Below are 25,350 nucleotides of genomic sequence, written 5' to 3'. Positions count from 1 at the left end.
ACCTCAACATTTTCCAAAGACAGACTTGATCCATCCACCCTCCTAGACCCTATGGCTTGTGCCTCGGATGACGCTTTTCAGCTTATTTATACCATCAGTATAGACCCTAAATGCACTCATCAGTAGTGTGTTCATTGAAGCGTGAAAACAGTATATTAAACCTTCTCTTTCCTTCTCAAAGAACGAGCAACGGCGATAGCCTGCTCTCCAGAGAGTTTGGTGACACCAGGAAACAGTCTCTCCTCTTCTGGCCAGCGTGCAAAATAGCACACATAAAAGTTGTTAAAGAAAACAATACAATCTGTGTCATCCCGGAGCCTGAAGTATTCAGCTGAAAACGTCTGCAGAAATTTGTTAAGGATATTAGCGAGCATATTCATAGGGCTTACATTGCAAAGATTTACACTATTGTCTGGTATAACAATCCTCTGCGAAAGAATTTTGGATTCATTTCTTCATCCATCTCCCTCATAGCTGAGTAGCACCATAATTCCTCTGTGGCCATTGTTATTGCCTTGGACTGACACATCACACCAGCAGCCACTGCATGACCCAAATTGTCGTCCAAAGTTTGCAGGTATTCATGAATGTGCTCCAAAGTCTTGAGATGTTTGGAAAGGCGTGACTGTACCGCTTCTCTGTTGTCTTGAAAGTCCTGTACCATCTTGATAAACAGAGGTTTAAGTTCGGTAGAAATCACCACAAGGTTTGATTGGGCGTCCTCAATATCATATCTATGAAGAGTACGGTTGAAAGTTAGTAAAATCAGTCAATATATCAATTAAAAGTCGCACATATCACAGTTCTTGTGCACTGCTGGAGACGGTGGAGTAAATGATGACTCAGATACACTCTGTCTATAGCAGTTATAAGAATTGGCAAGTGAGCTCAGTGTAAGATTTTTAAAGTACACACTTGGGGGTCATGGGTGCACTTGCGAGATTTCTACACTTTGACTTAGTAGTGTTGTCCCTCTTGTGACAATAATTCCTGGCCATCTTGAGCCCAATCTCCCTCTTGTTCCTGCATTCCTCAGTATGTAGTCTAGAATTTGTGCAGGAAATGTACTTCACATAGTATTTACGATTAGAGGTGCAGGCAGCTTCGAGCCGTGCCTCTTCAGTCGTGTATAGCTGTGGGCGACCCATGAGTGCGTGACTGTGAAAAGTGGTGGGCCAGATGTGACAGTAATAAACTTCAACTTGTCCAAACATATTCATCAGAGATTTATGAAATTAAGTATCAGTATCACAACAAATCATATCTTCAGACTCAGATACAACACAAGACATGATATGTATGATACCTTAAGACAAGCTGTAGGCAATAGTGTTACGAGCCGGCCTTGCACATAGAGATACCATGGATCATTCAGTCTTTCCACTTAGTAGTAAGTACATGGACGGATGAAATCTCAGGACAACTCCTATCACAATTCTGCCAGTACCGTTCCTTTCATCTTTAGCTTAGCTCACTGCTTTCGAACTTGTTCCTTTGAATTACAAAACTTCGATAGCGCAAAGTAGTACTAGACGACCTCAGTACTAAACATGTCATATTCGAGCAACATATCCTGTGTGTTGCCTGCTTCACCTGTACTCAGACTCTTCAGTTTCAGCCATACTGCAGTTTGGTTGCATGTCCACTCATTCCGTGGTGTCCGATGCTCCGCCGATGTCATCGCAACCTTGCTGTGTGCTTCAACTTCTGGTCTTCGAGATCTCGCGCTGTTGTTCTGTCAAAATCACCTTGCTGTGTGCTTCAACTTCTGGTCTTCAAGATCTTGCAGTGTTGTTCTGTCAGACATTGGAAGGTTGCGGGAAGAGTACATAATAGCGACCTTGTTGGCTTCAATCCTCCTTGTTTGAGTAGACACATCTGATTCTACAAGCACAAGTGCAATGTAACTAAGACACTATGTGTATAATAGCTCTCAAATCAACAACTTAATGTCCCCTCGATCAATTGCGTTGTTCATCAGCTGCATGCCTTCGGCAAGCGAACGAACCTTGGAAAAGGAAGCCCAACTAACACCAATGACATGCAAGGAAGTCTGTTGCCTAAGTCAGGAAATTGGTCAGCTAACCAGCAAGAAGCAAAGTGGATGCAATGCACCAAGTAGAAAAGATACTGACACGGCGACCGTGGGTGACCCAGTAATAGGGCCCTGAAGCGTTGGGAGCAGGAACATCATATCTAATGTTCCTATATACCTGGGTATGCACAGTGGCAGCAGGAGAGCTAGCAGCCACACCTCCAGAGCCAACAGGTACACTAGCTGTGTTGGCATCAACAGACGCAGTGGCTAAGAAAGTGTCAACAGGCAGGCTGGTTGTGGTAGCGGCAGGAATCATCAATCTCATTGGGAACAGGTGACACATTGACAGTGTCCTCCGCAGTAACTTCACGCACTGTAGCCATGACAGTGTCCTGTATGAATTCCCAGAGGGCAACCATCAGTGCAACTGCGTTGGGCCCTGAGATATTCAACTGCTCAAAAAGAGCAGAGAGAGAATCTACAGTCAAATATTCAGTATTGTCAATTTTAAAAACTGATATGACTTACCAGCAGTATCACCAGGACCGTAAACAATGGTCACTACAGGTGCGGGAGGAGAGTCAGAAGCATCACCGGGACTGTCAACAATGGTTGCTGCAGGCATGGGAGGAGAGTCAGCTACACTTGTGGTCAATTTATAAAACTAATAAGACTTACCAGCGGCATCACCAGGACTGTAAACAATAGTTGCTGCAGGCATGGGATGAGAGTCAGCCGCGCTCGTGGTGGTCATTGCTGTCATCCAAATGAGTAAAGGACGATGTGTAGAATCTGAAATGAGTCAAGTAGGACTCACTGAGAACAGGCACGGCTTTTAAGCATTTCACAGCCACATCGAAGGCATACTGAGCCTTGGTGACTCAACAGAGGAATTTTCAGATGGGGAGTTGCATTAGGGAGTTGCAAGATGCGAAGAGGAAGGGTTTGCGAAGAGGATGTGTTTGGCTTTGTTTGAGTTGTCTACAGTCTACTGGTAAGTGTATTGCCTACTGAGGGAAAGTTTTGCTACACTGGTTTGGGCTGAGTCCAAGGCCTAAACCAATCTCTCCGTGCCAAGGTGATACAATTGCACGACAAGTTTGAAAGGATGCTGCAGTCTGAGGGTGAGTAATATTACAGTGAATGCAATATATGTACCGACACTGACATTTTTAGGTGGCAATGAGCAACCTCCACCTACCACAATTCAGGTGGTTCGCTTGCCTTGGTCATGGCAGGAAATCAATCAACGGAAGAAAAGTCACAAATGCCGGAAGCGAGCTCGTTTGAATGCATATATACCACCCACTGCTTCACAGTCACGACAGGCAGTGCACACCTCAGTAACCATTGGAGGGTGTCATGATGGGCCAATGCGGATCAAGTGTCGCAACATCACAAGCAACCTTCCATCAATTCTATCTATGCACGAGTCTACTCTAATGTTTTGGGGGATGATGAGGCCTTGCCTCAAAGGCACAGGCGGATGGCAGCAGTAAGACTCTCACTCTCAGGATACTCATCCTTACTTACTAACTGGTGCCTAGGATAATCCTCTCCTTTCTTGGAAGGGGGAACGAGACACTTATCTCGCTGAACTGATCCGGTTAGATGGACGCGGTGATAGCTCTAGCAATGTGTGGGGGGAATGTTGTGCCCATGCACAATTTCGATGTCTGGATTGTGACGACTTGCAACTGTACTGTCGCGGATGCACTGTGGCCAATCACTCGTGGTCTCCTACCCATCGAATACAGGTAGGTGTCATCATTTCAAAAACGGAAAAAATATCAAGCTATCTGCAGGAATGGACTGGTGTTTTTTTCCAGGTCGTGTCATTGAAGGCTCTCAGCCTTCGTATCCAGCTTGGGCATCCTGTTGGCCAACACTGCATTCTCCCTAGACAGGTGTTTAACAGCAAGTTCGTGCTAATAGACACGAATGGCATTCATGAAGTCAGGTTGGATTTCTGCGGATGTGAAACTTCAAACTCGCATGTCAGACAGCTTCTTCGCCATGGATGGTTCCCATCAACATCAACCGACCCGAGGACTGCAGCTACCTTTCGACTGCTGCGCCATTTCCAACTTCTATCATTCGAATCGAAGGCGTCTGCCTATGAGTTCTACCACTCACTAGTTCGTCTGACAGATAATACAGGTCTCACAAAACCAAGGTAAAGTACTTCGTCATCTTGTCCACTTACTTGTTTGTCTTAACCTTTGACTTTAGGACCGTTACAATGCGTTCTTACGAATGGTTCGTGAGTGGCGACATCTCAAGATGTTGAAACACTTTGGTCGTGGACATGAAGAGGGCGGCGTTAATGGCACATCACAAGGTGAATGTGTCGATATCTGTCCAGCTTGTCCGCAGCCTGGTAAGAATTTGCATGAAGGCTGGGCACTTGCGATGAAAGCCAACCAGTGAGTATCAGAATTTTTTTTGAGTATGGATATGGGCTCATGTGATTCAGGTGGTTGTACACCACATTTTTGGCAATTGACACAAACTTTCGCTTAAAAAGACGCAATGTATCGAGCGACAAGGCAGATCCCAGTTTGTCTACAGGGTGGTCATATTTTGTGGAGGAGGCCGACTACAAGTCCTATCTAGGCCAACATCTTGGAGAAGTACAGGAGGTACGCAACCCCGATCTAACTTTTTGCATGTTTCTGACTCCATTTCACAGAAAAGCACATGCTCCAGTCATAATGCGGTGAATATGGCCGACACTAAACTGTCACAGGGACTGGCTGCCACTGGTGTTGGCACGATAGACTGTGCACATCATAACATGAAGCGTGCTAATGGAGTCGGTGATCTACAGAAGGGTGAGAAGTATGTCGAGTGCTCACAATGCTTATGTGTCAATGTGTCTGACCATTTTACAGGTATATCAACATGGATTACCTTTTCTTCTCCAGCTTGCGCGACAATTCAGTCAAAATGTTAAACGTGTCCTATGACATCGCGTGTCAGTGGCATAAACACCTCTGGTCACGCATGGAATCCCTCCCTCATTTGCATCATTTAGATTATCTTTCAAAGGTCATCCACTTCTTTGTGCCAAAGTTTCACCTTCCCGCGCATGTCGCAAAGTGCCAGACTATATTCTCATTCAACTTCACTCGTTTTGTTGGCCGCACGGACGGCAAAGCCCCAGAAAGAGGATGGTCAAATATTAATCCTGTGGCTGCAAGTACAAAGAACATGGGCCCAGGGTGTCGGCGAGACATGCTGGACGACCATTTCAGCGACTGGAACTGGAAGAAGGTGGTAGGGTTGGGCGCATCTCTCCTCCACAAGATGAAATACGCTCGTGTTGAAAGGGCTGAACACCAAGCAGCTTTCGAGGAGTTTGATACCATGATTACCCCCAAACATCGTGCAACATGGCTAAATGAAATTGAGGCCTGGGAAGAGAATCCTAACAACTTGACACTGGCCAATCCGTTCAAAACCAAATCTATTGGTGGGTGCTTTACTTGCTGGCAATCTCTCACTGACAGCGCATGTAGCAATCACACAGGTGGGCACACGGCGAAAACTAGCCGAGCTGGAAGCTGACGAGCTACAGCGTGGGGTAGATGTCTCCCTGCACCCAGAAATATTACCTAGCATACTCATTGCATCTGGCCTAGATCTCGAAGATGAACAGTAAGTGGTTATCCTGCAGAATATCGTGATCCTGCTAACAATTTTCAAGACATTGTCTTAGTTCTCTGATTGACTCCACAGGCCCTCATGCCACTGATATACAGTGGGGCAGCCTCATTCGGAAGCGCAACTCTCTCCGGCATAAAATTGAGACCTGGAGTGGTGTCCAGGTCCTTTACATGCCTGCAGGTACAGAGTCTTATTCAAAGAGGGCGTGAAGACCACAAGAATGCCGAAGATCTTACATTGTGGCTACCTTCACAGCTATGGAACAAACCTTGCGATCAGCACCTCCAGAATGACGAGTGGGAACTACAGTATGCACAAGCTCACGATGCCCTCGAAGAACTCCATCAGTGTCTTTGGATACACTGCTCGCTTCTGACATTCAAGCGTGAATGGATGCGTGGTCAAGGTGCCAATACATGAGGCCAGAATGCCCTTGCTCGCGTCCACGCTCGGCGCACTATGTGCGTCAATTGCTACAGGTCAGCTTGGACGGCGTTAAAGTCTCTGTCCATGCTATTGAAGAAGAAGGACTGGCATGGAAAGTTGCAGGAGCTAGTGGATGACCATATCAAGCTGCTCATGGATCCTTTCGGTGTCAGACAAGGACAACGTCAGGTTTCGTGGATCTGGATGATGGAGGGCATCAATTGTAATGGCGATGAGAGTACTGATGACAGTAAGTATCCTGAATGTGATTTGGATGTGTCTTGAACTAAGACATTACCAGGTGTGCACATTGAATGGTGCAAGAGCCATGCAAGAGCCCTACGTTGGACAGAAGAGATAGAATTGTTGATGGAGGAAATGGGGAGAGTCGTCCATTTTTTCAACTGGGAGGTACAGCGGTGGGAAGAATGGAGAAGTCACTGTGTGGGGGGGAGCTCAGCTGATACTGAAGGTTTACAGGCATATGCAGCACGACAGGCTGATATCCGTCAGAGGCTCGCCAATCATTTTGGTCGTCTTTGGGCGCCTTACCTGCCCCAGATGCTGGACCTATCTCTGTTTATCATATCCCCTGAGCGCGAGCTGCAATTACCTGACTTGACGATCCCTGATGTCCCCCTTGATGGGTACTGATGATTGCTTCTGCGACATTCCGGCCTGATCAACGTAGTGCCTTATTCTTGTCCCATGTATTATATAGTGCTGCCGCGGTCCAGTTTGGTCCGGTTCATAGAGGGTTGAGCAAGAACCGAGAACCGAACCTAGGTCCAGTTCTACTAGACTTGCCGAACCTCGAACTGGACCTTTGCGAACAGTTCAAAACGGTCAGGTTTGGTTTTTTTCGGCTTGAACCGAACCCAATTTTTTTTGAAGCTAGCAAAAAAAAACATAGATGCAGTATAATTGGAAGGAACTTTCAACCATGCTTGCAGTACTCGCTAGCAGCATGTAACGACAAGAAGAACTCATTTTCTGGGTCTTTGTCATGCAAATCTGCGCAGGCTGCCGACTACAACTTCAGAGTCATTCTCGCACTATATGTTGACAGCAGGCAAGTCTGCCGTGTGGACCGTTCGCGTGCCAGGATTAGATGCATGAATGACATGTATTATGATATCAGTTACTTGTATGTCCTGCAAGAGGGAAGCCCATAAGGCGCTGCATCAAGCACAGCAGATTCATCAGCGCGTGATGCAATCTCTAATGAACATGTAGGCTCGAATAGCCAAAAAGGTAGAACAGGATGCTTATTTGCCAACAGCTGCTTAGCCACAGTTGAAATCGTGTTGGAGTTGATAGCCTTGACGTGTCCAGCTTCCTTCCAAAGTTTAGCCATGTTGCGCTTGTCCTTTCTGATATTCCCTCCAGTGCTTTGAGGTCTAACAGAATATCCCGCAATCTCGACTCCAGCTCTATTCCACACGAAGTACACAATATGCTGACACTTACAGTGCTGCCGCGGGCACACAATATTTCCCACTGTGTTGGTTTCGGGTGCTAGTCCTCAATTGACTCTCGGAGCGAATGCTATGTAGGCCATGACCAGGCCAAGTTAGAAACTGAGTAGAGGCCTTACAATCGGCAAGTGCCGAGATATTACTTCGGACAAAGAATCCATGTCAAGTAGCTGATTCTATTTCCTCTGAGCCCTAAGAACTGGATTTCGCTATATTTGCACATGGCTGAGAGCAACTTACTGCGATGTAATACCCATCTCCCAGATGATCAGATCCTGATACCGGTACTTCTCATTCGTTCTTTTCTTCATACATGATCAACACCTTGCTGGCAGGTCCACCTCTAGTCACAAACACGAACTCCGCTATCGCACCGTCCGAGTCCCGTCTCAATAATTTAGCTCATTGTGTGTTGCGAGAAGCTCCTACCTCGTCGCCTGGTGGCACGAATCACCATTGGCATCCATCCAAACCTCAATGTAATATATCAATCAGTCTATTGAGTTTATTGCACTTGATTTGACGGTTAATTCGTACCTTGAGCTTTATTGGACAGCAGGAGGTGCGGGATGCAAGCCTCCGGACAGAATTCAAAGTCAATACAAATCTCAAGGATCCCAGAAGTCAAAGTGACCATGGGGAACCAGACAGAATTCAAAGTCGGTGCAAATCTCGAGGATCCAGAAGTCAAAATGACCATAAGTGTGTGCCTCGCCAATGTTGCAAGGAAGCTTCGGTTCGGGGTTCGGACCGGTTCGGGAACGTCCGAACCTATGTCCGAACCGTTCGGGAGACAGCAGACCACGAACCTCATTCCGGTTCGGTCCGCACAAAATTCAGAACCATGGACCGAACCAAGGACGAACCTGACCATTGGTCAGGTTCGAACCGTGGTTCAGGACCGGACCACGGCAGCACTAGTATTATATAATCTTTGAATTGATCAAGATCGCGATTTAACAGTACTCTGAAGTGGCCGGGGAAAAACTCTTAATTGCCGGGCTGGTGGGTACAATCCTATCTATCTAGGCAGCCTGAATTATGTCTGCTAGTTAGCATCAAATCATGCATCACTGATGCATCATGAGAGTATGCTAGTAAGCACTGTTGATGCATTACCTGTGTCTGCTAATTAGCAGACTTAATGCATTATTCTTACAGAGAGTGGTGGCGATTCTTCTTCGTTGGTTTAGCAGATGGCGTTGAGGCACTTAGCCTGGCATATATTACCACGGAAAAGTGTGGCATAGCCACGTCAAGCTCCTTAGCTTCAAAGTCGTCACGTCATGTTCTTGATGTATGCCTCACCTCAGTGTTCAGCAGTCATTTTCTCTTTCCATTCTGTCTCAGCCAGATACAAGATAATTCTCTGCTATGTCTCCACTTCTTTCAAGCTTGGTTGCTCCCGATGTCCTCCGATTCAGAGTCCTCCCCCTATAACTTGCTACTAGTAACTCACGCGTTGGGGCCGGACTGGGCCTCGCATAAAAAGAGGTACTGCCACGCCAGTGAGTCATGTGGTTCAATATAGGACGCAAACCACTCATACTCACACACAGCTTAGTAATCGAGCAGTGTCTGCATTGTTTATTAGTGACGCAAGCGGTAGGGCATCCCTGTGGTTCAATGTCGGCAGGGTCGCTGGCAAGTGTGGATGCTGCAGAGATTGATGCTGTCAAAGCAGCAGCAAGAAGGAGGACGAAGGTAAAACGCATTGTTCAATGTTTGTGAGGGAGGATGTGATATGGGTTCAAATCAATCTGAAGGGGACAGTAGGAAGACGGCTTGTTTTTATGTGCTGAATATTGTCATCCGTGGCGATGAAGGAAGAACCTATCTACACTTTCAAACAGATGCAATGCCAGCAGACTGCCACTTTAGATTGTGCGCATCTAGTGACATTTTGGAACGTGGGCTGACTTTACGAACGTGCACATTTGCAGTGCGTCAGGGTCAACGAATCCACACCGTTTTCCGCGCGAGTATTGGACCAATCTCACGAATGTATCGACCCTTTCCGTGCTCGAGGTGGAGATATGGCGTTATAGGGGTGGTGAAACGATCCCACCAAACAAGGTAAGAACGGCAAGACATACCAGTCGATCGTGTTCAGCGTCGAATCCCACTTTGGTCTCGTTGCGCAGGAGTTTTTGCATCACGCCCTCAGTCCGTCGCTGCCTCTCGCACTGATTCTCTTGAGTTGCTGATATCAAACACCAGGACTCCTCGTGAAGCCTCACGCGCACGTTCATAGAAGTCCAAGAGCGTGGCCAAATGAACGCCGTCACAACTCAGTGATCCGCTTCCAAGGCCTCCGATACAAAGGGCCTACGAATTGCGGGAAGTGCATGTCATCAAATTATCATAGATCAGATCCAATTTCAGTGGGGGGGAGGGGGGTGTCAAGATAGTCGTTTCTTCTTGATTGGTTTTTCCTGATGTTGTTCTCCGTCATCTGGATTCGTCCAGAACGCTGTGTTCAATGGTTCCCGCGCGCTCAGCTTATTCAGCGCACAAGTATCGGCGGCGTCGCGGACAGAATCGTCGATGTTGATCGGTTGATAATTGATGAGATCGTCCCTTCAGCAATTGTTTTAGTCCCTCGAGGGTCAAGACAGTGCATAATTATTTTCCGCACTAGAAGTGTCATTCAACAACACTTTCTCTCTTCTTCCCTCGACACTCGACAATCTCGTACTCCAAGCGCTATACTCCTCAGCATCACTCATTCATGCTGTAGAAGACTCGGAGTTCATGCAAGGTTGTTATAATTAAAATTGTGTGCTCGTATCTTCTTTTTATCTCATTATCGGGAGGTGGAAGTGGGCCATGCCGCGCCGTTCAAACAAAACAATTCACATTATCATAGCCATGTTTGTATCTATCTAGATACATCGATTTTATTCAAACTGTCCTGAACCAGTGGCTGTGTCCATTCATCCTTGTAGTTGTGTCCATTTGTCATACTTGCACGCTGGCTTAACGAAGTTAACGTTCCTCACAGTCTTGTCACATCTCACTTCAAAATGTAGCACTGTGTATATACGTGTGGTGCTCGACTCAGAACATCCTACAGTTGACGAGGGTACACCATGAAAGGACTGGAAAGAACAGAATGAGGACAAGTAAAACAGCACGCCAGTAAATTAACACCTGCCGTGGGGCCCAGAGAACCTTCTGGCCGCCGTGATAAGAAATATACGGATCAGTGGCTGGCAAACATATGTCGTGGATAGAAGGCTCGAATCTAAGACATGGTAGCTATTTTACTTGCTCGTCAAGTTGGTGCTGATCAAGTTGGTTTCAGCGTCGTGCCATAGTTTAACGCAGTAGCACACATGTAAATCAAGTAACATTGAAACAACAATTCACGTATCCAGCGTGTAATACTATGTACATCAATAATTACACGTCCATCGCAATAGACGAAGTATACGTATAGGGGTATGCAATATAGAATAATGAAGCGGTGCATGTATGCAGCGAGTAGGGTAGGGTATATCGCACCCCGTCCCCAGCGCCTAGGCCCATCGTCGTGAAAGCAGCACTTAAGCGTGCGGTATGAAGTCGTGCGTCGTGTCTGATGTGAGAATCTGTGTTGTATGCGGTAGAGATCGTGCGTGGTATGCGTAGGGATCGAATGCGTAGTATGCGGTACAAAGCGTATTTGAGGTAGGAATCATGCATCCTGTATGAAGCAAAGAGTGCGCGTGGTATGTCTGACACGAATCGTAAAACTCGTAAAACTACCCAAAAACGACGCAAACCCACCCAATAATCCAAACAACAAATCTTACAACTCGAAATTAAGCGAGTCTCTATCCTCGCTCATAACTCTTGCATACTCGAGGAATAACCTGAAGACTACGGTTGACTTTGCGTGTATTGAAAGGGTCGCAAACTGCACTCACCTAAACAAATAAGCAGTCATATCCTCCTTCCTCCAAAACGCCCTACTCCACTCCCTCCCACTCCTCGCGATCTTCGCTCCAAGCTCTTCATGAGATCCTCGGCCTGAGGGGTCACCGCGAAAGAAGAGGAGGGCGTCGTAGAGGTCGGAGTAGTCGATTTGGATAGGAATGTAGTGAACACAAGGGGAGAGGCGGTCTGTGAACCTGTTTGGGGTGGGACACGAGAGTAGGAATACGAGAGGAGCAGGAACATAAAAGTAGTGATGTTGAGTTAGACTGGAGCGAGAGAAGGGAGGGAACGAACCATTCAGGATATACCGTAGACTTGAACACGAGCGAGTTGGTCGTGATAAGCCGTTTAAACCGACTCGACCACCCATTGCCATCCACCTAGCGAACAAACACGTGAGCCGCTCCGCAGAAACAACGAGAAAGCTACAAGAAACTGATTGTAGCGCTTCTGTAAAGAGCCAAAACCAACGTAGAACCCAAAAATGTAAACTCACATCAAGCACATACATACATTTTCCCGCATCCCTAACACTCATCCTCCTCCTCCACTCAAATCCCTCCTCCAACTCCCTACATGTTTCAGGCTCGCACTGGCTAGGACTCCCCGCAAACGCAATATCGAGCATCGCAGGGTTCATCCTCGCCTTCTTCATTTCTTCCACCTTCATCCCCTCCCCATCCCCATGATCGTCCATGATCAACACCTTAATGCTCCCATCTGTCCTCTGCGCAATCTCCACTAATCGATCCCTCTGCGAATCCCTCCAAGCCTGAGGTCTATCGCTCGCATGATGAATGCCCGTATTAAGCCCCCTCCAAAGAAGCCGCTCATCTTCATTTTTCTCCCATGCACCTTCTTCATCTCTTTCGCCTTCGACGTCATCCACCCATGATAAAGGTACGGGTACTCGGATATCAGCGTGTAGAGGACTGGAGCAGTAACTGAATTGCGGGACAGGGAAGGGGTTGGCGGAGGGTCCTGTGCCGTGAGCGAGGAATTGGCCATGTTGGGAAAGGTGGGAGGGATGTGCGCAGGGGTCCATTGCTTGGAGGTGGTCGTAGATGAAGGTTTTTGCTTTTTGAGTGGTGGATGGGGACCGGAGTGGGTTTCGTGCGACGGAGTCCAAGGGACATGCATGGATCCAGCCGCTGGTGAATGGTGCCGGATCTTCATTAAGAGGATCGATATCTAAAATGATGAAATGTTGGTTAAGGCACTTGCGACGGAAACGGAAATCATACATTCTCCCCTTTCGCCCGCTTCTACGGCTCTTCTCATATCGTGTGTGATAAACACGTTAGGGTTATCATGAGGGCTGAACACCGCCCTAAATGTGGGCAGATCATCCAGCCGATAGTGTCATATAGATATATCTTTTATGGACTATTAGCCAAAAAGTCCGATACATCATCTACTCTAATTGTCCACTGTCCATGGGGAATGTATCCATAATCCTACATTCTAAATTACAAATCTTGCTGTATATATATACAGTGTACAACCACTGGTTGACACAGCAAGTGTCAATTGCCCTCCTGTACACCAAACACCTCGAAAATCGCAGTTTCTAAGCGCTAGAATGATAATAAATAGTTCAATATATACGACTGAGGTACTAGAATTTTAATAATTGACGATAATAATGTATGGGAGTGTATTTGAGCTTGGGCAAGTAATGTCACATGAAACCTATCGTTGACACACCTGTGACCAGCGTGACATATCACTGCGATAACGCTATCACACACACGATCCACTTCGACACAAACCTCGCTAGCTCTCAAATTCTTCTCCTGAATCCTCAGACTCTGTTTCATCATCCTGTGTCATATCCTCGAGGGTAACAGCTGAGCTTGATGCCAAAGCACATTCATTGTTGATGCGTCAATACAAATTGATGTGTTTTTGGTTCCCATGTCCCTAAGTGCCTTGCTGTGTCACGCTTCAGTGGCCTCTGCATAATCTACGTTCGGACACAGCGAAATATCAATGCTTTTGCCACAATTTATGGTCTACACTTTGGTGAATGTGTCACCTACTGACTGATGTAGTTTTTGTAGCAACATGATAACCTGTATTGCCCAGTACACTGACTTTACAAAGTTGATGCTCCATTTTGAGCCACATTTTGGTAAGAATCCATTCATATATGAAACATTGCTCAGTGAGATTGGTCAAAAAAAATTCCATGCCTACTAGATGTACCTATAGACCTAACTACAGAATCACAAGGTTGATCAAACATGAATTTAATGAGTTATGGCCGAGTGTGTCAAGGAATGATGGTGTGTCAACCAGTGGTTGTACACTGTATAAGCCCACATGTTCGCATTTTCAGCCACCTACTGTGGGAACTTCTTGTTAAGACCGTGCTCAAGGGTAAAGCTGGAGTCTGAGGGGCTTGGCTTCAGCTCGTGTGCTGCGCCCCTTACCCAAGTACGTGCCCCTAATTTCGGAGTGTAGTCCGACACGAGTTCTATGAGTTCTGACAGGATGTCGGAACGGGGGTCCTCTGAAGGAGGACTGGCAGACTACTAGGTGAGCGCGGGAAAGTCGGGTGGGGGTTGTTCCGCCTGACAGGAGGGAGGCAGGAGACTACTGTGGTCGGAACCAACAGTAGAAGCGGAGCGGAAGGGACTGCTTGGACAAAGTCCGATGCAGAGCAGAACGGAGGGGATGGATGTGAGAGTGTGGGGTTTGGTTCCGACGCACGGGAAGTCGGACGAGCGGAGGAATGGGGGAACGGGGGATCGGAGGAATGTAGGAATGGGGAACAACGGAACAGTGGAACCAGCGGGACGGAAGAACGGGGAGACGGGGAAGTGGAGGATCGGAGGACAGCCGACCTAGGGAGTCAATCCCCTAGGCCGGGAAACAGGAGTTTGACTTGAGATAAGCTTTAAGTCAAAGGGCAGAAGAGCAGGGCTTAGAAAAGGTAATATTCAGACTGAGTATCTACAGACAAATGTACATATGTTTATATACTCTAAGTGATGAGCATGGCATAGCAGAGGGCTATGTGCTGAGTGTACAGGATTACAATAGGATGACTGAGACATACGAGAATGAGGCTTGGGGAACAGTATGTACACGATGGATCAGAATCGCTAGGGTATAGGGATTACCGGTGATCCGAAAAGCGGAACTATGATACTAAACGGGGATAGGACCAGTTGAGTGGTTCCTAGTCTAGGAGTGGACCAGTGAGGCGGTTGGACAGACTAACAGTCAGGTGGGGGAATACAAGCGGAACTGAAGGACCCCCGTGGGTCGGAAAAGCAGAGGGAGTAGGAGTAGGATCGGGCGGACCGATAGGGCGGAGGAGCGGAACCCCAGATAGGGTTGGATGGAAGGGGTATGGGGTCAGGGGACATAGGGGTAGTGTTGGAAAAGCGGAATGGGGTCGGGTGAAGGTAGCAGGGCTAATCCTGCTGAGATGCACTTCATGCATTGTCAGGGAAGGAGGAATGGAGGGGACGGGGAAACAGGGGGTTGGACCAGGGGTGGGGATGCTTATAGGTGGTACTGGGGGTACTTGGATTCGGTATATGACACTTCTCCACAACACCCAAAACATAGCCCATTTTGGGTATTCTCCACAATATCAACCTTTCCCACACCCTCCCCATCCATCCCTGGCTCACCAACCACATCACAATTAGATACAGCTTGCATTTATGTAGTAGTATAGGTTATATACACATAATAGAATATAATAGACCGCTTTTTCTCTTTATTTTGCACCAATACCTGGTACAGAGCCTCTGCAAGTGTGACATAATAGAAAACATATCAAAAACTGTTTCGCATTTTTGCCCCTCCAGTATTGGGGTACTCTAGCGTGTTTAGAATATGTTTGTAAACATATATGTACCTATCCCAGCCCTTATTTTACCTCCTAGAGCGCCCTATATCATGTACTGTGCTGTACTAGCATAAAATAGAAAATAGCTACACATTTTTTGAGCTTTAGGTATATAGACTTGTAAATATGATCCCCAACATCCCTTCTATAGTATATGCAACATATAAGGAGCCTAGGTCAACAGGATCAGTCCCTGTGGTGCTATGTGCTTACCCTCTCCTGGTGGTTCACCCCATGGGAAATTTTTTCTTGCAGCTCCAGCCCTCCATGTTGGTAGGGTGCCTGTTCCTATTGATATCTAGAATATATAAATGCAAAAATATGCAGTAGTATAGCCAAGAGGAGATATTCCATTCTAGAGAAGGATTCTGTTGCTATTCTCATACAGCTATGTGATTTATATATTCTAGATATCAATAGGAACAGGCACCCTACCAACATGGAGGGCTGGAGCTGCAGGAAAAAATTTCCCATGGGGTGAACCACCAGGAGAGGGTAAGCACATAGCACCACAGGGACTGATCCTGTTGACCTAGGCTCCTTATATGTTGCATATACTATAGAAGGGATGTTGGGGATCATATTTACAAGTCTATATACCTAAAGCTCAAAAAATGTGTAGCTATTTTCTATTTTATGCTAGTACAGCACAGTACATGATATAGGGCGCTCTAGGAGGTAGGTATTGGTGCAAAATAAAGAGAAAAAGCGGTCTATTATATTCTATTATGTGTATATAACCTATACTACTACATAAATGCAAGCTGTATCTAATTGTGATGTGGTTGGTGAGCCAGGGATGGATGGGGAGGGTGTGGGAAAGGTTGATATTGTGGAGAATACCCAAAATGGGCTATGGCTGAAAATTTGCCTGTGAGTGGCTCACCTGTGTGACACCATTAATAACCCTATTTAGTAATGGACATGTGATGTGATGTTTGTTACTAACTAGGGGGGTAAGTCTATGCTGCGGTACTTCAGCGAGTTCCGCAGCACTCAGCAGTCACTTAGGTAGGGTAGAAAAACCTGTAAGATAAGATATAATAGATATACTAGATAAGGTTTATCTCCCTTATTGGACAAAGCCAAGAATGGCGGCAACTTCCCGATGCTTCTCCCACGTGATGCCATGTCCTTCAAACCTTCATGCTCATTGTGCCCAATGATGAGCACAAAATACCCTTCAAATTCAACCATTTTCAAGCGGCTCTTTCTCTAACCTCGTCTATATTGACATATGTAGAGTTTTACATGTAAATGTAAGTATTTTTATAGCTTTACTTGAAGAAAACCATCAAGTTTGGTATACTATGCTACTCGCTGTCACTACTAGTGTCATCATCACTGCTTGAATCAACTATCTCGTTGCTCTTGTGTTGCGAGGCGGCAGTAGTCTTCCTGGCCTTTCTGGCAACATATATGGGTTCCCCTCGTGCATGGTGCTCTCAGTTATCCTTCATGCACGCGACACGCTCTTCGTCTGTGAGCTTGACCCACTCACAAGACCGGGACTTCAGCGCATCAAGTAATCTCTGCACTTCGGCTCTTCCACCGACTTTTGAAGGATTCTGAATATGACTGGACAAGGGCCAGTTCACAAGCGCAAAGCCGTGATGCTCAACAATGTTTTGTTCATAGTTAGTGTAATTCATCTTGACCTTGCCCTTAATGTTGTTCTCCAAGGCAATTGCCTCTGGAGAATCACGTCAATCATTGAATGCACATCGGAAGACAATGAACCACTTGCCAAGTTCCTCCTGAATCAATGTACGGCAGTCACTGACGAGTTTGTTCAATGGACATGGACGAGTAGTTATTGTGTGTTCATCTATATCAAATATTAAGTTATGTATCGTGAATTCAAGGAAAAAACTTACCGAGGCCGCTGACAATGAATGACTCGAGCTTGAGACCAAGATGACGAGGTTCTACCTTCAAAACATCTTGGACAAATTTTTCTGCCTTCTGTGTGAAAAAAATCTTCGGTTCAGAGAGGTCTTCGATACTGCCATGAACAGCCATGTGGAAGCCTATCCACTGAGAAAGATATTAATGAATATTCATTTATGAATGATGCAAAGATGACTTACTTCATGGTCCATGGACGTAAATGTCGCATTCATATTGTGTCGAGTAGCCTTGGGGTTAGCGCGTGCTGCCTGACTTTTTCATTGCCTCGCTTCAACAACTTCTGCATTGAGGGCTTGTTTCTCTGCTGGCGTCAGCTGTGAGTGCTCACGAACGAGCTCATCCCTGTTTTCAGCAATGAACTTGGTGAGTTTGATCCTATCACCCCTTTCACAACCTTCAATTATATCAGCTGCTTAAATTCAAACGGGGTGCGTAAATTTACCTTCGTTGGCTTCCATATGCTTCACTCTGACGAAAGTGTTCCATGAATTGACACTTCGCCGCTGACGGAGCATCTGACTCTTCAAGAAGAGTTGGCTCCGTGTCCATTTCAGAGAACTAAAAAAATTCAGCTGGAGGGGATAAAACAATGACCAACTTGAAAACTTACTGCCCATGAGTCTCCACGATGTGAGCAGCTTCTTCTATGTAGGCAGATTTTGCTTCATTGATTGCAGTCATCAAAGCTTCTTGCCAGTGACGACGAGCTGCTTTCTGTTCAGCGGATAGTTTTGGGCATGAACGACAAACTTGAACAACTGGTATTCATGGCATTGTGAAAGAAACAGAGCCAAAAAAATGCACCTGCTCTTATGACATTACTAGACTTGCAGCAGCCGAGGTCAGGGAAGAACCGGTAACTGTATTCAACAAAATGATGGAACCAAAATACAGGCCAACTTCGAGGCTAGTGAGAAAACCGAAACTTCGTAACCATATTCAAGAAAACATTGGGGCCAAAACACAAATGAAGTTCCAAGATAGCGAGAGAACCGATCTGAAAGAAAACATTGGGGTCAAAACACAAATGAAGTTCCGAGCTAGCAAGAGAACCGATCTGATCCTGAATCATGTACTAACTGCGAACAACATGATTTTAGTGTAGTTAGACAAAAAATTAATGTAATCACTCACAACGTTCATTACTCATGCGCGCCATCACCAAAAGCAGCGGCTGCATCTTCTCCTCTGGAATGTCCAATTTGACCAGGATAGATTGCCATGAGAAAGGTCCATAGCCATCATGTTGGCAAATGCATTTCCAGATCTCATCCATGGTGATAGGATGCAAGTTGAGGCCTTGAAGGATAGAAGCAATCTCCACACATGCATGCCAAACACTAGCAGTGTCAGGCATGTCAACACGTGGATCCGTCGACAGCAAAAAAATATTATTGGTGATCGAGACACCTTCATTCCCGCTATGTGTCACCATCTCGATTCTCACAGGATTGATCCGATCGGCGGTGTCCTGGTGCCTGTTGGATTTCACACCAGACAACACCTAATCGGCATAAGTCCAGCACAGCCCAATTATTTAAGAATACGCACAGGTTTACAAGTCTCCCCTGTATTGATGATGGAAGATTAGCCAGATTGTGAAGCGAGGGAGTGGTTGCGGGTTAATGATACCAAGTTTCATGTAGAAGTGGGCATTGTGGGAGGTATCGGTGCAGACTTCAAGGGAGGTGACAGTGGTGAAATAATGAAAGGGTGCGACACTGGCTGCGGAAGCTTTACGAAGGGAGACGACATAGTGTCGTTAGACTGCAATGACGTGGCAGAGGGGGGCATCATAGTTTGGGTTGACTGCGAAGTGGTAGATGCTTGTGTTTCACGTCTGGGATGGTGACGTTTGCGCTGAGTAATACTAGAGCGAGGAGGCGCAGGGCTAGGAAGGCACTCTGAACTGGTGACTCCATGTGGCTGGGTTCGAGTGGGTACCCTTATGAGTGGTTGGGACAAAAGGGCATGTTCCTGGGTATCATCTTTGGACAGCGAATGAAGAGAGGAGCAAGTGGAATAAGGCAATGTAATTGTAGAGCACGAGAGAGATGACACCAACGTGCGGATGGAGCTGGTGGAAGAACGCCGGTCCGCTATTACATATTCATCTGCCAGTTGTGGCAAGACAACTGCAGGAGGTAGAGGGTCAGGAAATATGTACGAGTCACTGATATTGGTGTCCGCCAGTTGTTTAGAGAGCACAGTAGACAGAGGACTGTCTGGAATGGGTGAATGCTGGTGTTCAACCTCGTCTAATGCTGCTATCTCTAACAAATCACTTCGTTAGCAAATCCAGTAGAAACAAAGAGAAACCATCATACTTTTAAGCATTGCATCTGGGAGCTGAATGCGGTCCCATCTAAATTTGCGACAGCAAACTATACATGCAAATGAATCCGCGAAGACTGAATACATGTCTTCTAAAATGTGTTTCTCCTTAGCGTCCTCGATAGGCTCAGAGGCGAGCAGTGCTGAACGGATACTAGGAAAGAAGGATAAAATGCCATCTTGGTGGTCGAAGTTGAATTCAGCTGTCATCTTGATTTCGATGAAGTGGATCTTGTCAAATGATAGCATGAATGTTTCAACTTAGATTGTAAGATTCAGACCCACCGGTTTGTTGACCTGCACATCCAAGTAATCAAGGCGGGATATATGGTCATTGTTGAGTTCTAGTGGTAACATTTGACGGTAGTGTGCAGGTGGGAGGTTGAAAACTTGGGGCGTTGAAAGCTCGAGGCAGAGTCAAGTACTTACTACTATGACTCAGAGTTGTAACTCGTAAGTGAGCCTCATGGATTGGAAGCGAGTATGACTTACTACATACGGATCAAAGCAGTGAAGTCAGAAATGAAGTAAGAATGGACGGATCAGTAAGCATAGCGGAATAGGACATAACCGGTTACCAGAGCAATAGCTAATCTAAAAGGAGTTAGGGGTGAGTGTGGAGATGAAGACGGAGTGCCAGGTGGAATAGTAAGACTGGAGGACTGGACTTTAATGAAGTAGATTCAGAATTCTGGATCCGGAGGTATGGGATATGACATATTGGAATATAGTGGATAACTACAGAATAACATGTATCAGACTTTTAGGATAATGAGCCATAAAGATACATCCTTCGACCTATATCTGGTGGATCATCTTCAACCTCAACCAAGAGATCAATCAGCTGGTTGGCGCCAATAAGTAAATGATCCCTTGCAGCCTTGTCTTCAGGTAGTGTCTCATTTCTGACGTGCAAGGGCCCAAGCAGACTAGATTTAGCGAGGGTGTATGAGTGGACATGTGCCTCCCAATCACATTGGATTGCCTCCAAGGGCATGGGGTCTATACCCCAGAATGGTGCGAAATTGAGGTGGATCTGGTCATATTCATCCAGTAGCTGGACATTGTGTTTTTTGACATAGGCCCACCTGTAAAACCACTGTCAGTTTACACAACATTTTGGGCCCTTACAATGGACAGTTTGACATGGAGATGATGAAGCGAGTAGGAGAAAAAAATGCGGCAGGAAAGGTACCCGAAACAAGGCAGAAACAGGAAAGAAAGGCGGCTGAGCTTGTGTGACAGCAGGTAGAAGTTGGTAAGACTTTAGATGATGGCACAACTCAGAGACTCTATCGCAAGTAACCAGATACCAGTCCGGATAGATTGGAAGAATACTAAGTAGCTTTCAGTACAGTTTTCACGACTCTAAATACTATTGTGATGTATGAAGCTTGTGATATAATAGATAACAAATAGATAGGTAAAATAAAAAAAGCACAATCACTTGAAACAGCGATGCTCGGGCCCCAAGACTTGGCCGTCTCTTAACTCTATCAATCCCTCAAGTCTGGGTGGTCCTTCGTTGTTAGGGAGCAAGCACCACATACCCCCCTCCAGGGCGTGCAATGCCCTTACTTCTTCTTAGGGCTCTTAGGGTTTCCTTGCTGCTGGTGTTGTAAACCTTAGGCACAGGAACCCCAACAGAGGTGGCATCTTCCTCATCATTGATCTCCATGTGGGCCAGAGGAGTTGGAGTCTGGACAGAGGATGTCCAAGTGGATGAGCTGTTGGTCCCACTGAAACTGGGTCCTTCCCCGTGGTTGTATGGGTATTTATAGGGTTTAAAAAGTCCGGTTAAGTCCGGTCTTTTGACCAATTTTCAAAAGACTGGACCTAAACCGGTCTGCATAAACTCAACCTTGTACTGCAACCTGGACCGAACTCTTAGAAACCGGTTGAGCACAGTAGCAATGAGGTTCGCAGTCAGTTGCCGACCGGTTGCAGATGCAACCGGTCCATAACTGTGTATGACTGGTTAGGACTGGTTAGGACCGCTCCAGGAGTCTACATAGGGCAAAATCGGTAACTACTATACAACATGTTTGCAGGCAATGTACAGGTGCTGGGTTACATAGCCTGCCAGAGTATCCCGGCACCACACATCCAGCTGAGTGGATGTGCAATTTTCTTCTTCATTCATTTTTTGTTCATCCACCAGTGTCGAGTTTGGCATAGCTCGTGCATCCTCACTCGTACTTACTATCGTTCTTTGCTCCCACCCACCACTCCCCTTAATTATGAACTGTAGTCTCTTGCTTTGTTTTAATCTCGTTGTCAATGGGATATAATTGTCAAATGTCAGTTTATCGATTACCTTGGCCTGTCGCTCAAGAGTCAATCCACAATCTGTTACAATGGCGCTATATTTTCTTTTCTCTTTCTTTCTTTACTTACTCATTGAGTCTCATGACTGCTTATCAACACGTCCAACACATGAACACTTACCTATATGCTTACTCATTATGCTTATGCAGATGATTACTCATACTATTCCCTGATTAGTTGATCCAACATCATACCATTTCTCATCTCCTTTTCTGATTGGCTGATATCGTCTTCCTATTCTCGCTTACCTTTCTTGATAGGGTCATCTACCTACAGACTGGCCCTAAACTACCTTCTTGTTACATATATATATCACACTTCCTGTACTTGTATTCCTTAACTTGAATCTACTAGGTTCTCTCCTGATCCTTTGAGTTCACTGATCTAGCTGCCTTTCAGCAGACTAGCCTGAATACTTGATCTAGCGAGCCCTTGACACTCGACTAGCCAGAACCCTTGATCTTAGAACTCATGATATGCTTCAGCCTTGATCATCCTTTATTGGAACGCTGAAGAAGAACTATCCTAGCCATAACACGATCAAACTCATAAGCAGGTTTTCCCGCCCTCCCAGTGGCTCCACCTGCTTGCGTCCCACCCTGAGCTAATGCTCAGACCAGCCCAACACCTCAGATTGTGTCACCCACTCTTTATAGCACCAGACAAAGCTGGACATTATCTGTACCCTGCAAACAACTTTTTTCAGGTGGTGCAGAGACCACCACTGACCATGGCTCCTGTCTCGGTGCTGAACACTTTGAAAAATTACAGATGCTCAAATTCTCATGGCGCAAGTCTCTTGCTGACTCTGCTCAAGCAAACTCAGGTATTGTTGAGGAAGTTTTGCTATATGAGTACAAAGATTTCCTTCTTGTGGATGAGGGCATGGTGCAGTGGGAGAACGAAGCTGGCGAAGTCGAGACCATTTTGTAGTAGTCTGTACTATCCAAGTCATGTTCATTTGCATGGGTAAATATTTGTGTTTCATGCAACCGGTCCTGGTATAGACCGGTTGTGGTCGACTTTTCATTGGTTTGATGTTAGAGGTCAAACAAGGCAACCGGCAACTGCAAGATGTCAAATAAAGGGAAACCAAAACCAAAAATTTGGTCTTAAAAAGTTGCGGTACAGTTTGGTCTGCTGGTCTTTGACTGGTTGCACAACTGGACTTTTAAACCTTAGGTATTTGTTATACTTGTCCCCAGAGCTGAAGCTTGGATGGGTACATTTGCCCTTTCGCTTGGTGATAGCGCACTCGCACCACTCATGCTTTCTCTTGGTAGTCTCAAGGTTCTGCCACAACACTTCTTCTAGGAGTTTGATGTGCTGGGGGTTAATCCAGTGTCTGCCCTCAGGAAGCTGAGGAGTAGGGTGATTGTTGGGCTCTGCAGGTATGTTGTCCCTGACTAAGTCGGTGAAGGATGGTGATGGGCCAGTGATTTCAGGGCTGTGGGTCCTTTCCTCTGTGAATCGTGAGGTACCAGAGGCAAGAGATTGCATGGTGTTGAACGCCAGGGCAAACTCTCCATACCCTGTGGGCATAGCACGATCCACAGCAGTGCCAGCCCTTAAATGAGCATTGTATTTGAGGTACACGTGGAGGAGGTCAATTACAACCATCAAATCTCCCTCTGCGAGCACATGGGGAAGGATGAAGTGACAGTTGCTGACACAAGTGAGTAGTGGTACCATGATAGCTGTGATGAGGAGGATGCGAGGTGATATAATGAGGCCGAACATAGTGGAAGGAGTGAATGGGGGAAATGATGAGGGAGGTTTGTCGATGTGGGTTTTATACATGTTGACGTCAAATGAGAGGTGCCCTAACAACACCTGGGGTTCTTCTACAGAATGACCCCCACTCCCTTCCCGAAGATCTGAAACATTATTGACCCTGCGTAAGCTAAAATAATCCTTTAGTGCATCCAACTCAGCTATCTGTTCATAGGGTAACCAAGTAACATCTCCAGTTTTCCAGAGTATTTCAAACTGGGCGTCACTGCGGGTTCTGGAGTGAGACAGGATTTTATCGATCGCCCATTCTGACTCGCCATCTTCAAATTTGGCCACTTGATTTTCCATTCATCCAGGGAACAATCAATCATTGTTAGGAACATGAATCCTGAGGTATGATGAGTGAAAAATGGGGTGTACCCCGTTGTTTAAGCTGAGAAGGGAGTTCGAGTTTGAACGTGTTATTACGATAGTCTTTGATGATTTGGTAAGGACCAATGTATTTGGGTTCTAGTTTCCAGGCGGTCCCTTTGGGTAAAGATATGTTCTTGGTCGATACATATATGAGATCACCCAGCACTAATGGGCATATCCTTCTGCATTTATTCACATCAAAGGTTTGCTTTACTCTTGCTCCCAAGATGGTGTCATGGGCGGCCATGGTAGCCATCTTCATTCATTGAGTAAATACCCTTACTTCTGGGTACTCATCTGACCCTGACGTTTTCCATATCATGGCTCTAGGTAGTTGTCTGTAATTCACTACAAATAGAGGTATGTTTGTAGAATCAGACTTTGCTGAGATTGATTGCAAACTCGATAGCGGGAAGTCTTGACACCCAGTCCTTCTGATTAGGGGTAATGCAAGATCTCAACATCTGCCCAATGGTTCGATTAGCGCATTCGGTTGCCCCATCTGTTTGTGAGTGATAAGCACTTGACATCTTCAGTGTCACTCCTATGAGCTGGTTAAAGTGAGTCCAAAAATCACTTGTAAACAGTATGTCCCAATCACTGACTATGGCTTTTGGCAGTCCATGATACTTATATACTTCCACGAACATCAGTTCAGCTATTTCCTTAGCAGTGTAAGTGGTTCTGCTTGGTACTAAGTGAACCATGGCAGTTAACAAGTCAATTATGACGGTTATAGAGTCATATTTGCCATTGTGATTGTATGAGGTAGGTAAGGGCTCCATGAAGTCAACCCCTATTGCTTCCCATGGATATGATGGGACTTTCAATGGGTTTAACAACCCGTATGGTCGTTGGTTTGACAGTTTGCTGCATTGGCACGTTCAACAGGACTGACAAAAGGCTTGTACATCGGGTACCATTGTTTTCCACCAAACATGTTCCCTTAGGTACAATAGGGATTTATCAGACCCCAGGTGGGCCAGTAAAGAGTGCACTTGATTGATTACGACCTCAATGAGTTGTCGGTCACCAACCTTGATATCAGGTATGCACAAAGGCTTCCTATCGTTCAGTTTAACTCTAATTAAACCATCTTTTACTTCAAAGTTACGGTACTCTTTGGGAGAGGTAAGTACTTTGTTGAACATTACATCGCCCTCATACTGGTGTCTCATGTTTTCCAGTAATTCTGTTTCATGTGGGTAAGTCACGGGAATTACTTCTGG

The 25,350-nt window shown here is 46.0% G+C and overlaps 9 protein-coding genes across 9 annotated transcripts; 2 read left to right on the top strand and 7 right to left on the bottom strand.

The window, feature by feature from the left end:
- Window positions 1-155: 155 nt before the first annotated feature.
- On the bottom strand, window positions 156-2,792 carry EDB91DRAFT_1255031 (uncharacterized protein; the record flags this gene model as incomplete). The annotated part of the gene is made up of 8 exons (XM_041323910.1): window positions 156-341; window positions 407-734; window positions 795-853; window positions 2,009-2,060; window positions 2,116-2,278; window positions 2,322-2,516; window positions 2,567-2,653; window positions 2,717-2,792. 8 exons carry the CDS (start codon window positions 2,790-2,792, stop codon window positions 156-158), a joined length of 1,146 nt encoding a protein of 381 aa, XP_041170678.1.
- An 881-nt stretch (window positions 2,793-3,673) lies between these two features.
- Window positions 3,674-6,787, top strand: EDB91DRAFT_1087320 (uncharacterized protein; the record flags this gene model as incomplete). The annotated part of the gene is given in 13 exon segments (XM_041316193.1): window positions 3,674-3,795; window positions 3,834-4,176; window positions 4,271-4,379; window positions 4,404-4,464; window positions 4,515-4,680; window positions 4,731-4,879; window positions 4,933-5,015; window positions 5,076-5,513; window positions 5,560-5,698; window positions 5,760-5,868; window positions 5,888-6,015; window positions 6,187-6,383; window positions 6,435-6,787. 13 exon segments carry the CDS (start codon window positions 3,674-3,676, stop codon window positions 6,785-6,787), a joined length of 2,397 nt encoding a protein of 798 aa, XP_041170677.1.
- A 2,675-nt stretch (window positions 6,788-9,462) lies between these two features.
- EDB91DRAFT_1169807 (uncharacterized protein) lies at window positions 9,463-10,009 on the top strand (the record flags this gene model as incomplete). Its single annotated transcript, XM_041320155.1, has 3 exons — window positions 9,463-9,495; window positions 9,563-9,781; window positions 9,866-10,009. Coding segments are annotated over 3 exons (296 nt in total), but the record flags the coding sequence as incomplete, so codon positions are not given.
- An 870-nt stretch (window positions 10,010-10,879) lies between these two features.
- On the bottom strand, window positions 10,880-11,268 carry EDB91DRAFT_1169797 (uncharacterized protein). The gene has a single exon (XM_041320154.1). It carries the CDS (start codon window positions 11,084-11,086, stop codon window positions 10,904-10,906), a length of 183 nt encoding a protein of 60 aa, XP_041170675.1. The 5' UTR covers window positions 11,087-11,268; the 3' UTR covers window positions 10,880-10,903.
- A 136-nt stretch (window positions 11,269-11,404) lies between these two features.
- On the bottom strand, window positions 11,405-12,970 carry EDB91DRAFT_1239925 (glycosyltransferase family 90 protein; the record flags this gene model as incomplete). Its single annotated transcript, XM_041321925.1, has 5 exons — window positions 11,405-11,468; window positions 11,523-11,726; window positions 11,827-11,912; window positions 12,029-12,683; window positions 12,951-12,970. The coding sequence occupies 5 exons, from the start codon at window positions 12,968-12,970 to the stop codon at window positions 11,405-11,407; spliced, it is 1,029 nt and encodes a 342-aa protein (XP_041170674.1).
- A 3,875-nt stretch (window positions 12,971-16,845) lies between these two features.
- On the bottom strand, window positions 16,846-17,992 carry EDB91DRAFT_1255027 (uncharacterized protein; the record flags this gene model as incomplete). The annotated part of the gene is made up of 6 exons (XM_041323909.1): window positions 16,846-17,093; window positions 17,278-17,437; window positions 17,491-17,559; window positions 17,590-17,705; window positions 17,754-17,869; window positions 17,922-17,992. 6 exons carry the CDS (start codon window positions 17,990-17,992, stop codon window positions 16,846-16,848), a joined length of 780 nt encoding a protein of 259 aa, XP_041170673.1.
- Window positions 17,993-18,949: 957 nt separating this feature from the next.
- On the bottom strand, window positions 18,950-20,002 carry EDB91DRAFT_1255026 (uncharacterized protein; the record flags this gene model as incomplete). The annotated part of the gene is made up of 3 exons (XM_041323908.1): window positions 18,950-19,584; window positions 19,639-19,876; window positions 19,931-20,002. The coding sequence occupies 3 exons, from the start codon at window positions 20,000-20,002 to the stop codon at window positions 18,950-18,952; spliced, it is 945 nt and encodes a 314-aa protein (XP_041170672.1).
- Window positions 20,003-20,408: 406 nt separating this feature from the next.
- EDB91DRAFT_1255025 (uncharacterized protein) lies at window positions 20,409-21,323 on the bottom strand (the record flags this gene model as incomplete). Its single annotated transcript, XM_041323907.1, has 2 exons — window positions 20,409-20,733; window positions 21,196-21,323. 2 exons carry the CDS (start codon window positions 21,321-21,323, stop codon window positions 20,409-20,411), a joined length of 453 nt encoding a protein of 150 aa, XP_041170671.1.
- A 1,727-nt stretch (window positions 21,324-23,050) lies between these two features.
- EDB91DRAFT_1255024 (uncharacterized protein) lies at window positions 23,051-24,055 on the bottom strand (the record flags this gene model as incomplete). Its single annotated transcript, XM_041323906.1, has 1 exon — window positions 23,051-24,055. One exon carries the CDS (start codon window positions 24,053-24,055, stop codon window positions 23,051-23,053), a length of 1,005 nt encoding a protein of 334 aa, XP_041170670.1.
- Window positions 24,056-25,350: the final 1,295 nt, after the last annotated feature.

The sequence above is a fragment of the Suillus paluster genome (genome assembly GCF_016628075.1).
Source record: "Suillus paluster strain FC165 chromosome Unknown EDB91scaffold_124, whole genome shotgun sequence".
Classification (NCBI taxonomy): Eukaryota; Fungi; Basidiomycota; class Agaricomycetes; order Boletales; family Suillaceae; genus Suillus; species Suillus paluster.
Note: the sequence above shows the minus strand (reverse complement) of the source record. Positions and strands in the feature narration are given on the sequence as shown.

What these genes read in the sequence shown, in the direction of transcription:
- EDB91DRAFT_1169797 (XM_041320154.1), bottom strand. Translation starts at nt 11,086, where the DNA reads ATGCACCGCTTCATTATTCTATATTGCATACCCCTATACGTATACTTC.